Source organism: Sesamum indicum, linkage group LG1 (genome assembly GCF_000512975.1).
Source record: "Sesamum indicum cultivar Zhongzhi No. 13 linkage group LG1, S_indicum_v1.0, whole genome shotgun sequence".
Taxonomy (NCBI): Eukaryota; Viridiplantae; Streptophyta; class Magnoliopsida; order Lamiales; family Pedaliaceae; genus Sesamum; species Sesamum indicum.
In genome coordinates this window covers 15,771,912-15,786,080 of record NC_026145.1, presented here as the reverse complement: position 1 = coordinate 15,786,080, position 14,169 = coordinate 15,771,912, and the positions used below count along the sequence as shown (strand labels likewise).

The following is a 14,169-nucleotide window of genomic DNA, read 5'->3' as shown; positions in this document are numbered from 1 at the left end:
AGGTGTCAACTGTATTTCCACCAGCTGAATATTAATGGACTTATACAGAAGAGGAAAAATTTGAACATTTAAGTCAGACTACTGATTTCTTCCATTAAAATTTGCACCCTTCCTCGAGTTCAAGGAGTAGTAAAATGGGATGCCAGCCTATAAGCATGTTCATACAAACATCCTTCAACTAGAAAGGAGCAAGAGATCTTCACCTTTGAGTTGTAAACCGAAAATGGCATAGCTTGGGTATGCAAATTGGAGGTAGCTATGTACTGTTTGACAAGGCCAATTCTCATTCGTGCTTTTCTGTTTCCGGCTTATGTAGGTTGTGAAGAATGTACAGGGAAGCTGACGACAAGAATATACATATGGAGTAGCTTAGTAAATCTGTCCCTGTTGTTATTGTGACCATCTTGCTCCTCTCGAACATCTTTACCAGAAGGATCATCACAATGACATGTCCCACTTTAGTCTTTAATTCATCCAGAGAAGAAATCTTCATCCACTTTGGCCTCTCCTGCACGTGGATAGGAGTTATTAATTTCAGGGAGATAATCTATTAAGAAAGTGCAAGACAGATAATGAAATGTGTTCAACAATCAAGGAGGAAAATCAAATACAAAATTATACAATTTTGCGTGGTTCGAAGATGACCCTACTCCAAAAATCACTAAAGTCTCTTACTAGGGTGGAATTACATACAAATGCAATAGAGAGCCATCATCAACTATTTATTCAACGCTGTTCGTAAAATATAGCAAAATTATAATTTTATCCTAAACACAACGTTAGGTCATACTTCATACTCCAATAAATCTGCATACTGGGAGTTTCTCTGAAGCATGTTCTTCGTTCATGATAAGAAGGGATAACTTTATAATAGAAATACTTTTTTTGCTCCCTGAATGCAGAATTAAGCCAAACAATCCACATTAATCAGATAACAAGTCTTGGGTTTAACAGCTATTGCTTATTGCTCAATTGCAAGCGCTGCTTGGCATTGTCTGCGACAAGGCTAGCTTCCTATTTTTTGTTGAATGTGAAAAAACTTCTACTTTTTTACTTTATTTTGATAAGAGAGTTGTCATACATCTGCCTTTACCACGTTGACAGAAAATTGATGCCACTTATTTGTAACCCTGGAGACTCAGGATAAGAGTCTGCTTCTATAGTTTGATTCACCAAAAATTAGTATGTGAAAGGTTTCACACAAACAGATAAAAGTGAAATGCGGAACTTTGAAGTAGAAGAAGATAAAATTTGCATAAAAAGGAAATGGAGGGATAATACCTTCAAAGCAAACATGCCAAATAAGGAAGAGCCCGTGAGTGCACGATCAGTACTAGGAGGCACATCAGCAGACACATTTGAAATGAATAGCCCGTACAAGCCCATGCCAAATATTAACATGACAGTCCCAGCAAGATATACATCTGAATTGACAAGAACCCACACATTCAGTCACAAAAGAGATGACATAACTACATACCTATATTCGTGCAAACTTATAAATTAGAACTTAAACTTTGTATTGTAATATTTTTTTATAAATTCATTGAGCTGTACAAATGTGGGCTTTAGTTTGAGGGAGCAGGTTTTCTATTTAACCATTCTACCTTCGATTTAAGTTTTAGAAGACGGGGCATTTAAATTAGGACGTCGAGTCTTAGTAAATATATATATACTATATTAATATTTTGTATCTATTATAATAGCATGAGCTACTTGCAATGGTGAAAATTGCTTAACTTTTTTCGCAATGACTAGAATAATTCAATTAAAAATATATGCATATATAAAGTATGAATAAGCAAGAAATATTTTATGTTGCTCAACTTCTTCTAAAGACAAAAATATAAGGAAGATTTAGATTCGTCACATCGAATTCAATTCAAAGTGAGGCAAATTTGGTTTGGTCATAGACTTTATATCTTGAATTGAAAATTATTTAAAATTTAACCATTAAAGTAGCAAATAAGTAGAGTCGAGAAAGAATTAATCTAGACTAAGTATCCATATCAAGCACATCTATATGTATGTAATGTATTATTTTTATGTTTATGTGATGCATGAGTGTGCATGAATATATGCAATAAGGAGGGGGAAGATAAAAAAGGAGCAATCTTTGATATTGAAGGATTAGCATAAGTATAAATATTTCTAGTACATGCGTTTTTGTAATTATAATAGGATATATACGTATAAGTGCACTGTATTATACTAATAAAATTTTGTTGTTTTTCAATAATATTCTCTCATCACGAGAATGAAAATATTTCTTAATTTGTTGAATTTTATATTTAACACTATTATACATGAGTTAATATCTTTTTAAGAACACTTGCAATACATATATTGTTTGTACATTCTACTACTATGTAAACGAGGAAAGGTCAAGAGCATAGTACACACACACACACACACATATATATATTATATACCCGTAAACCCCGAAGAGGAGGCAAGAGGTTATAATTGAGTGCAAAAATGAAACTATTGATCTCTATAACAAGATAACAACGAGGTTAAACACCTCCATAACAATTACATTAATAACTGCTAAAATCAACTTTCGATCTCTAAGAACTTCAAGAAACTCACCAATAGCTTCAACTAATCGGAGAACCATTTTTCCAGTATGGATTCCTTTGACACAGCTTGTCCAATATACTTTATATGCATCAAATATGTAGACACACCCCTACAAAAGTTTACATATCATTTTGAATAAATCTTTGTGAAGTTGCAGATGAGACTTTGTAAGACAAGCAATGAGATAAATTTAGTAAACAAACTAATAGTTCATTGATGCTCATATAAGATTTTGAAATTAAGTAATACTCTGGAATGTGAAAGAACTGCATTGTGCTTCTCTGTTCCAGAAAACTTATAGCTTCAAGCAATGAGTCAAACAAGTGCATATGGGCATTTTATCAGAGGTCAAGATCCAGGTTGTGTGACAAATGGTCACAATTTAAGTTGCACCTTAAACTTCAATTATCACAATATGCCTTTCACATTGAAAACTTAAGAGCAGCTAGCTTTGCTTTTAATATATTCACGTATGCCACAAACATATTAAACTTAATGAATTAAAAATATTCCAGGTGAAGTTTAAATAACAACCACCAATCACAAAATTTAAAAAATACAAGTACACAACACAAAAGAAATACATATCTAAGCTCAGTGATAGTGGGACTGTTATATATCCTACTATTTGAGCTGATAGTTCAAATAATCATAAATTTAAAAAGAATTCCTGAAAGAAGTATTACATTTAGAAAGCATAACAAAGAACCTGCTAACGAACCCCCAACAGCCAGAAGTGCCAAAAAGCGGAAGTCAAATATGACCTGCATAGATAGAGAAAATCCACATCGTTTAAGTTGCTTATTCACCCTCAATGAACTAATGACAACCGCGGGGGGAGAATTAATAGGGGCTAAAACCAAGCTGCCCCTTTGAAAATTGAAATAGGCACAATACCCCTAAACTTAAAAAGGTCAAAAAGGAGCCTTCATATTTTGAAAACGCAACATCTAATCCCAACTGGTTTTCATGGTTTGGCATGTATATTACCTACGTTGCCCTGAATTACTAGTTAAACAAGCTCAAATATTCAATAACCACTTAGTTTTGTTTCCTCCCCAATCCCAACATGCTAAAAAAATGAGGCATACTGAGGCTGAAGAAAAACAAAACTAAGTGTGAGTTGAATATTTGGGCTCTTGGTCAATAGTTAGTAACAAAATGCGCGAGTAAATAACACAACTAGGCGAGGGTTTAGATGTTTCTCTTTTTTTTTTTTGTTTCCCTTTAAGTTTAGAGGGTTCTTGTAGTATTTCAATTTTCACAAGCGATTAATCTGGAATTAGCCTATTAAATAAGGGACGAGATGGAAAATGTGCATATACAATTGTAAATGCACTCTGGAAACAGTATAATATCCAATATGCAGAATTGTTGAAGGGTTGAACTTTTGGAGAAGCTTAGTTGTGTTCTTATTGTTCTTTAGGCCTTGTCAATTGAAATTGCCATTTCCACTTCACGTATATCTTTTCTCCACGTAATAAATCGTCCCATGAATGATGCGAAAACTCGTCCAGAAAACACAAAGAAAAGCCATCCAAACTCCAGCAAAGCCGAAAGCTCATTCTAAAGATGGAACTTACTCTTTCGATGGTAGACTCAGTAGACTGTACAAATTGCACAACCGGGTTTCCATTTGGATTTGCCAAAGCATAATTGTATGGAAGCTCTGGCGGAGTCAGGGGCTCAACGAATGGCGCTCTCGGAGACGACCCTTTTGTGGATACACCGAAATTTTCAGTTTTTGTTGCCGATGTCGATTCTTGCGAAGCTGATGATGATGAAGAGGAAGGACTTAAAGAAGCAAGTGAAGGTGAAAGCTTTCTGCGCGCTTTTCTTGAAGAGTGTGGAGTGGATATACAGAGGGAGAGAGGATTGGCTGAAACTGAGGAGGAGATCAAAGCCATTGAAGAAGCAGTTGAAGAAAAAGGGCAGACGAAAGGGGATTTTCTTCAAGTGGAAAAAGAAAAACACTTTTTGTGGAGTGGATGAAAAATCCCTGTTTACATTTCGCAATCATTCTCATGGCGGGCAGCGGATTTATGCTGACGTTGATCATGACTTCTGTTGGATCATTCCCTGTAAGAAATCAATCCAATTGGAGAACGCGGTATCCATCAATAACTTTTAAACTCACATGTAATATTAAACAAAAGGGTAAAAATAAATTCTAAAATTTATCATAATTATAAATATATTTTTATCGTTTAAAAAATTATATTATTATTCATGTAACAAACATATTTATAATAGAATGTCATGATAATATTTATTAAATATTAATTTTAAAAATTATTTATAATTTTTTAAATAATAATAATATATTTGTAATTATAACACCTCGTAAAAAAAATTATCGTAATTTACCTAAAAAAACTATAATTACACTCATATTATTTAAAAAATTATAATAGTACTTTGGTGATGTCAGACACAATCTACAAATACTCTTTAAAATGTTATCTGTTAGTGATATTAATATGTAATAATAGATATTTTTGAATTGTCAAGTTTGCCATCAACTCAATAATCATACGTGTCATATAATTAAATATAAATTAGGGGGACATTTGTAATTTATCATACAAAGAATCTTATTACATTGATAAATAATGTAAAAAGGGAGCCAATATAATTGATACACGTGGAATGAATAAGGCCTTGACGCGGAAGAGACACATATGGATTGGAGGATATTATTTTAGAATTTGTAATCTTCAAGTATTTTGTAATATTTTTATATTTATATGACAAGTAATTGATTTTTTTTTTCCAATTCTTTCTATACATTATAATATTACATATCTTTTTTATTTTATATAATTCTTTAATGTATTATTTAAACAAATTATTATATTTGTTAAAATTATATTATTTGATTAATTTTAACATAAATAAAAAAGGCATAACACAGGTTGGAGTCATTAGCTGAAATAATGACTCAAAGCCATTTTTTAAAAGAAAAAACACTAACAATGTGTTTGGATTTGGGTTTTAATTATTTTGTTTTGTGTTTTGAAAATAGATAAAGAAAAATAGAGATAAGTAAGTGTGTGTTGAAAATAGATGATATGTTTGAATTTGTGTTTTGGGGTAATTTAAAATATTTTAAAATAAGTGGTGTAGGTATGATGTAGGGATTTTGGAGATAAAAATCACTGTTCATAGTCAAATCATATATTTTTATATATAAATATGTATATATATAAATATTTTATGGTTAATGTTGTATTTTCTGGAGACAAAAATTACTGTTTATTGTCAAATTATGTTTGTTTTATATTATGTATATATAAAAAATTAAAAAATAGAAAAACACGCAAATAAAATATAAAAATACAAAAATAAATATTAAGTATATTTTATCTTGCGTCGAAAAATGAAAAGCCACCAATCCAAACATAGGGGAGTCAATCCCGGAAGTAATAACTTCAGGCACTTTAAAAAAGCAAAAAGAAAAACTAATATTTTTAAAATATTTCTAAAAAATACAGAGAGTATGTGATCTTCCTGTTTTTCTTCAGCTGAATTACTCACACCACACACACAGTTGGAGAAGTGAGTTCTCCCGAAAGAGAGAGAGAGAGAGAGAGAGATGGGGAAGGTGGTGTGCGTGACTGGAGCATCGGGCTACATTGCTTCCTGGTTGGTTAAGCTTTTACTGAACCGTGGTTACACGGTTAAGGCCACTGTCCGCAACCTCAGTGAGCTCTCTCTCTCTCTCTCTCTCTCTATATATATATATATGTATATCTGAGGCTCGACATGTTTAAGCTTAATCTGCAATTCGTGAGAACAGTTCGAAGTATCGGCGATGGGTATTCGATAATACGTTGATGTGCACCCAAATTAGGATGTTGTTTGTTGTTATTGTTAACCGGAGAAACAGCCGACAAGATCGGTACAGGATTGTACATAAACAGGAAAATTGCGTTGCTTGAGTTTGTAAACTAATATTGTGCATGAAAGATGATTGTGCTACAATAACTGTATGTCCCACGAGTTTGGAGATTAGAACGAGTGAAACACTTATACACTATAGAGACTTCTACCATACTAGTCGAAATATGAAGTAAGTTGTTTTGCGAGAATGATATAAAACAAGAGTTGTGTCTGTACCTTTGGAAATTTATGTTTGGACGGTTGAATCCAAGTAAATGTTACTATTTGTGTGGTTTGACAGTGAGATTTCAAACAATCATAACTTCAATGACAGTTGTGTAGTGGAGGAGACTTGGATTTATTTTTATGTTAGTGTGTGTGATTTGGATGCATGAGAAAAGAACTATGTATTTGCATAAGTACATTGCTTCACAACTCACAAGGCATAAATTTTAACATGATAAATCTGTTTCTTATCCAAAACACATTAATTCAGGTGATCCACAAAAGGTTGCACACTTGATGGCGCTTGAAGGAGCTGGGGAAAGACTGCACTTGTATGAAGCCAACTTACTCGAGGAGGGATCTTTTGATTCTGTAGTTGATGGCTGTGAAGGTGTCTTTCACACAGCATCACCTGTTACCTTTTCAGTTTCCGATCCACAGGTTTGTTATTTAACTTTAGCAAATATTTAGACTCGGTATGGGTTGTTCGAGGAAGATAGTTGTGGTATAATTGGGCATATTTCCTTATATTTGCCTGAAATTTTCAGATTCTACAGTTCACCGATTAAAAGTTTGGAGTACCATATTGGTTGAGAATTAATCTGACTTTTGCAGGGGCTGTTGCTAGTCTGAGTTCTGTCATGGGCTTTTATCTAGACTAATTACATAAAGACCCCTTTAGGTTTGGGGAATCTACAAAAAGCCTCATCTATTTTGAAAAAATCTACTGCACCCTTCGGAGTCATATCAAGAGGAATCTGTAATGTAAAACATAAGTAGAGGCGGTGCAGTGTAGCTTTTCAAAATTTAGGATTTTTTATACTATACGCCAACTTCAGAAAGTATCGATATAATTTGACGGAACTATCTTGAACCAGACAAACTGTAATAGTCGTATATGATTGTATGTGAGAGATTTTTTTTTTTTTTATTATTATTATTGTTTTACTTTTATATTTGTTTGAGCTACTTTTATTTGCATGGAGATGACTACTCAAAATTTTCATTTATATTCTATATATTTTCATGTGGCAGAAAGACCTGATAGATCCTGCAGTAAAGGGGACGATTAATGTTCTTGAATCATGCAAGAAAGTATCATCCATCAAAAGAATAGTCGTAACATCTTCAATGACTTCCGTTATGTTCAACTATAATCCTGTAACACCTGATGTTATTGTCGATGAAACATGGTTCGCGGATAAGATCTTCTGCCAGGAAAAGAATGTATGTTCGCTTCCAAGTACTCTTCTGTTTTATCTCTTAGAAGTTGGGATTTCATACCATTATCTGGATTTACATTCCGCATGCTCTGAATCTACTCGAAAGAAAAATGTTATGTTTCTCAATGAATTGTAATCCAAAGGAACTTAATCTTTTATGCCTCAATAATAGTATTGCTTATGTGAGAGCACAAGTTATCAACATTTGATTTGGTAGAGTTTATCGATATATTAAAATTATGTAAATCACTAGTAAATAATAAAATATTTTGATCCTTATGGCAGGAGATTATGAATAAATAAGAATAAGTAGGACAAATAAATTCATTAGCACCACACATATTTACTTTAGTTATTCAAGTTAGTATATTTGTCACCAATACTTTTTAGAAATAGATCCATTCTTTGATGTATCAATAAGTACTTGACTTTATTAACAATATTATGTTAGTTGGAAACATAACTCAATCAAAGTTCTTGGTATATATTTTCAGAATTACAGATTGCATTTTCTTGTTCTCTATTCTTAGTGGATATACATGAATATATTATGTAGGGACAAAGATGTTACACACTCACATGCGCGCACGTGCACACATATTTGCTTGACTTATATACCTGTTTTAAAATTTAGTGGTTGTTCTTTTCCATGCATACTCAGTATATTAAGCATCATCACATTTGGAATCTTGACATTTCCTGAGCCCTGGCTGACTCGTAAGAATGTATATTCAGAAATGATCACTTTGATATTATATCTATTCTTAAATCAGGAAAAAGATATGGAAACTGAACGAGTGTATTTCCCGTTGGAAGAAAGAATGGATTTACATCTGGGAGAATTACACTTTTGATGTCTGAATAATACCTAATCAATTTCAATCCTTAAACAGGCACCTTTTGTTTTGGTCATTTCTGTTTGTTCTTTAAATTAGACGGTAAAAGTCACGTGCCACAGTGAGGCTGGGAAGGAGGCAGAGAAAAAAAGTCATTTCCGTTTGATTTACTAGTCAATTATCGGAAATGACCAAAACTGTAAAAAAACTGCCAGATTAGAAATTGCAGGTGTCAAAATGATATTTTAGAGACTGAAATCAAATAAGTGATATTATTTGGGGATCAAAAAATGTGATTCTTCCAATTACATGCTGTATATACTAGATTTTTTACTTTTAACAAAAACTACATTACTTTCAGCAATGGTATGCTCTCTCAAAAACTTTAGCAGAGAAGGCTACGTGGGAGTTTGTGGAAGAAAATAGCCTTGACTTGGTAACATTACACCCTGGCTATGTGATCGGTCCTCTGCTACAGCCAACTCTTAATTTGACCTCCGAGGCTTTTCTGAATCTCATTAATGGTATTTCTCTAGGCAATCTCAATTTTTTAAGTGAATTTTTTGCTTGTTGAAGGGAAAGAATATCTGATATAAGAGATCAAATTATTGGAGTATATAGCAATTGCTTGTAAATGTAGACATGAAGTCGGTAGTGGAAAACATTGCCTTCTGCCTCTTCAATTGTCCCCATATCAGCTATTAAGTAACACTTTTTAGCTTATCTGCAGGAAAAGAATTCTTCGCTGATGGTATCTACAGATTTGTTGATGTTAGAGATGTTGCTCTTGCACATATTCTAGCATTCGAGAATCCTTCAGCAAGCGGCAGATACTGTTTGGTTGGAAGAGTGACTTATTCGTCCGAAGTACGGGCCATATTGAGCGACAGTTTCCCTTCCCTCAATCTCCATGCAAAGTAAGTTTTTTTGTCTGTATAAATAAGCCTTAGCTCTTTGGAGTTGCAGTGTTCATTTAGTTCTTTATCTGGGAAACCACAAGCTCAAATGTTCCAGCACCTATAGGAAGTTAGTACACAATACAAATAACTGACTCTCGATCATTGTTATTTGTTAATTACTATGGTTAAAAAAACTTGGTGAAATACAAATTAACCATGATTTTGCAAAAACTATTAGTTGTTATGCCAAAACATTAGTCATAGCTAAAAAGTAAGGTAAATGTTTTTGCCATAGCTAAAACCACAACAAATATTGATCATGGCAACTAACAGATTGAGTTTTTTACATTGTTTGATTGTGGTATATAATATTTGATATACCATGACATTTTTTTTGGTAGTGACATAATATAAAGCCACCAGCACCTCAGAAATTTACCACATCTTATTCTCTTTCTCTCTTCAAGACGAGATTTTGTAGCGAAAGAGGGCATTCTGAAATCACGGTTTCTTCACCTAAAAAAGTTCGCATATTAAAAAGGACAGTATGTTAAGGTAATGAAACAGGAGTACTAACTATCGTTCTATCTTTCCAACCTCCCCTGTATTGCAGAAGTACAGAGAATTTGCCTGCCAGGCCTGCATACCAAGTCTCGAAAGAGAGGGCAAAAAGTTTAGGCATCAAATTCACTCCTCTTGAGGTAAGCCTCAAGGACACTGTAGAATGTTTGAAGGAGAAGAAATTACTCAGTTTCTAAAATCAAGACACTATAGATGTAATGAGAATTCATGTAAGAAATGCATCCATCAAACATTCTAGTATTTAACTTGTATTGTACTGAAATTATGTGTATATGATGAGAGCCTGAATATAGGCACAACATTGAATAAGTTTGCTTACTAATATGAGCAAGATGTATGACTATCTAAATTTCAAAGCCTATTCATCTTCCTGAAAAAATCTTTTTGTATCCCTTCTCTTTCTTTGTTGATAATTGGGATAATTACAGTCCCCTCTTGTGAGGTTTATCGTAATTATACGTAGATGCCTCGTTGTTTAAAAAATTACATCTAATGCTTTTAGAATTTATTTCCGTCTAACAAAAAAGTCCAATCGTTAGTCAAAATTCACCGAATTTGATTATATTAACAAAAAAATCAGATAAAAATTCATATTGCTTTCAATTGATTTATTACTAATTTTATTACATGTCAAATAATTTTTTTTATAATCAAATTACAGTGTCAAAATGTAATTAATACCCAGAGACAGTGTGGGTTCAATTCTTGCATCATTAGAACACATTGACTATGTTTTGTCAAGTACCGACACTAATAAGATGCAAGCATGTGTTCTAGCTACTTGAATAATAATAAAAGCCTACCCAAAAAGTCCAAAAGTTGTGTACAAGAATTTGAACAACTCCTACTAAATGGTTCCATATGATTCCATAACATCTAGTCATTCTTGTACTTGTTCTGTAACATAATATTTGATTCGGATCACTTATCAAGAGTTTCAAAGTCAATTTCAAATCAAAGTAGACTGTTAATGTTATTGGTACAGCAGATATCATTTGACGCTCAAGAAACTAAAGGTCTAAAAAGAGGATAAATCATTTAGAAAATTTATAATTGAAGATCATTCTAGGGTTGAGAGGCGTCCACGTCCTAGAGTATTTCATTTGGGTTGTCTAAGGGTTGGGTTTGAATTAGGTTAGGCCTATAGATAAAGAGGTGAAACTTATTTTTGAAGTGTTTTTAGTTTAAGATCAGAGCAACTAGAAGCATACATCAAGCCTTCAAGGTATTTTGTTTTTGAAATAAATATTTTTAAGTAAAAACAGTATATTCAAATACTCAAAAAGTACTTTTTAAAAATAAATAATAATAGAAAAGTACTTTATCGAAAATTTCTACCCGAATCCGGTATGATCGAATTTAATCAATTATAGATATATGTTTGTCATGTAACTAATCATTTTTTTTAAATTATATGACAAATATATTATATTTATTATATAATTAATTAAGATTCAATTAAATTCAATTTGAGTAAAAATTTATATTATTTTAAGTTAGCTCTACACTCTTAAAAAATCCCTCCAACAATTTAAACATGTTTTTTGTAAGCAAAATAAAGAAATAGGTATGGATGGGTTCCAACTAACCCACAAAAAAATCTTTGGGACAAGACGACAATCGCAATAATAATTAGAGCAACAAACAAACAAGCAAAGATCATACGACACCCAGGGGAGTTGAGGGCGGGGTGACGTGAGTACGGTACTGTCGGCCCCACATTGTCGTTGTTCTTCTTCACCGCCGGCCACAATCCACAAATTTATCTAAAGATTCTATGCATCATCTGCTTTATTGTTATAATTCTATCGCTTTATAAAAACAATCTGTTTGCTGCTGCCATTTCACTCACAAACAGAGAGAGAGAGAGAGAGAAGATGAGCGTAGAGGGAAAAGTTGTGTGCGTGACGGGAGCGTCGGGCTACACCGCATCATGGCTGGTGAAGCTGTTGCTGGAGCGTGGTTATACTGTTAAAGGAACTCTTCGCAATCTCAGTCAGTTCTATTTCTCTGTTACATACACACACAAATTTATGTCTGCGATGGTTTGTGTCTATTTTCTTAATCATTTTGGAGTTTTGACGAGTTTGGTGATAAACTGTTGTTGCTTCTCCACGTTTATGGCCTCAGTTACTACCGAAAGCCAAAATATCATCCACATGCACTGAGAAAAATTACAGTTCAATTGGATTACGTGCAATGCACATGTAACTTTGGCAGAAAATAATTTAAAATATATAAGACTAAAATTATAGTTTTCCCTTCGATTATCTATGAGGACGGCTTTATTTATCATTTTTGTCAATATAATAATATTTTGGAAGGACTAATTTTTTTGTTACTAATGATATAATTAGCAATGATTTTAAAATTATTGCTTAATATCTTGTCACTATTATCATATTTCATTGTAGTGAGCTAGACACCATAATAACCAAACCAAACTCTCCACGCTGCGAGGAGACACGACGGTCTTATAGTTTTTGCACGAGTCCAAATCACTTTTAACTCGACCAAATTTGTGAAATCGGTCTCTACGACTCTTCTTCAGGATGTTAATTGTTTTCTTCAGCGTGCACACCCTATGTTGCTTCTCTCAATCCCAGAACTCCATGTATACGGCCTCATTCAAGTTGTTGTACAAGAACATATTATTCACATGTATTTGATACATAGGCCGATCCTGATTAATAGCACTAGTAACAGCATTGCCTAGTCTTTGTACATATATGAAGCATTTCGTGTGTTACAGATGATCCAAAGCAAATACTTCACCTAAAGAAGCTTAAAGGAGCGGACGAGAGGTTACACTTGGTCCAAGCCGACTTACTTGAAGATGGATCGTTTGATTCCATGGTTGATGGTTGTGAAGGTGTCTTTCATACAGCTTTCACCTGTTCTCTTCTCAACAACTGACCCACAGGTTCCCAGTTTTACTTAGTTTTTCTTTTATATCTTCTATCCACTATCCTTTGTTACAATACTTTGTTTCGTCTTGTTGTAATATTTTTAGTTATACATATTGTGTCTGAATATTAAGGTGAAGATTATTTATACCTCTCGTCTATTTAATTAGTCAACACGGTTCATCTTCGTATCCCTTTTATAGTACATTTATATGTAAAAACTGGATTTCATGTACATCTAAAAGCAACTTTATATATTTAGTACATGTCTCTTGTTGAAGTATAACTGGGAAACTGAATGTGCTTAGATACATTAGTTGCAGGGAAAGAAGCAAAACGAATGTAAAATTACGTACATCTGGATACAGAAATCAGAATCTTCGAACTGGTTTTTAGATATGTTTTCATGATCTTTTCTTGTCCAAACTTGTTTCTATTCAGAGATCCACATCAACTCTTATCATTTATATCTGTGCACAATTCAGGCAGAACTGATAGAACCGGCACTGCAAGGAACACTTAATGTCCTTAGATCGTGCAGCAAAGTAACATCCATTAGGCGAGTAGTGGTGACAGCCTCTATAGCATCAGTGACGTTCAACAAGAAAAACAAAAGGACCTGATGTTGTAATTGACGAGACTTGGTTTTCAGATCCAGTATTCTGTGAAGAATCCCAGGTTTCAGCACCCCTCTGAAATACTATATATGCATATAACCACATAACAGAGAATTAGTGTGTTTGTGTTCTGTTTCCAAGTTCATGGACTTGATATTAGTAAACTGAAAATGCTTCTAGCAATGGTATGCCCTCTCAAAAACCCTGGCAGAGAGAGCTGCTTGGAAATTTGCTGAAGAGAACGGCATCGACTTGGTTGTAATGAATCCTGGCTTTATGAGTGGACCTATGCTTCAACCAACCCTCAATGCGACTTCCGCGATTTTCTTGGACCTGACCAAAGGTAACGCATGAAACTTACAATTTTCCTCAACAACGATACTCTTCTAAAAGTTAAATCGACTTAATTTTCGTTT

General features: G+C 33.4%; 2 protein-coding genes and 1 pseudogene across 2 annotated transcripts; 2 read left to right on the top strand and 1 right to left on the bottom strand.

Moving 5' to 3' along the window:
* Window positions 60-4,655, bottom strand: LOC105169335. The gene is made up of 5 exons (XM_011089720.2): window positions 4,167-4,655; window positions 3,270-3,347; window positions 2,593-2,692; window positions 1,282-1,424; window positions 60-508 (listed from the first exon to the last, which is right to left on the bottom strand). The coding sequence occupies exons 1-5, from the start codon at window positions 4,488-4,490 to the stop codon at window positions 284-286; spliced, it is 870 nt and encodes a 289-aa protein (XP_011088022.1). The 5' UTR covers window positions 4,491-4,655; the 3' UTR covers window positions 60-283.
* Window positions 6,100-10,591, top strand: LOC105169324 (tetraketide alpha-pyrone reductase 1). Its single transcript, XM_011089708.2, has 6 exons — window positions 6,100-6,287; window positions 6,962-7,131; window positions 7,726-7,917; window positions 9,111-9,273; window positions 9,480-9,666; window positions 10,262-10,591. The coding sequence occupies exons 1-6, from the start codon at window positions 6,179-6,181 to the stop codon at window positions 10,404-10,406; spliced, it is 966 nt and encodes a 321-aa protein (XP_011088010.1). The 5' UTR covers window positions 6,100-6,178; the 3' UTR covers window positions 10,407-10,591.
* LOC105170106 lies at window positions 12,048-14,088 on the top strand (annotated as a pseudogene).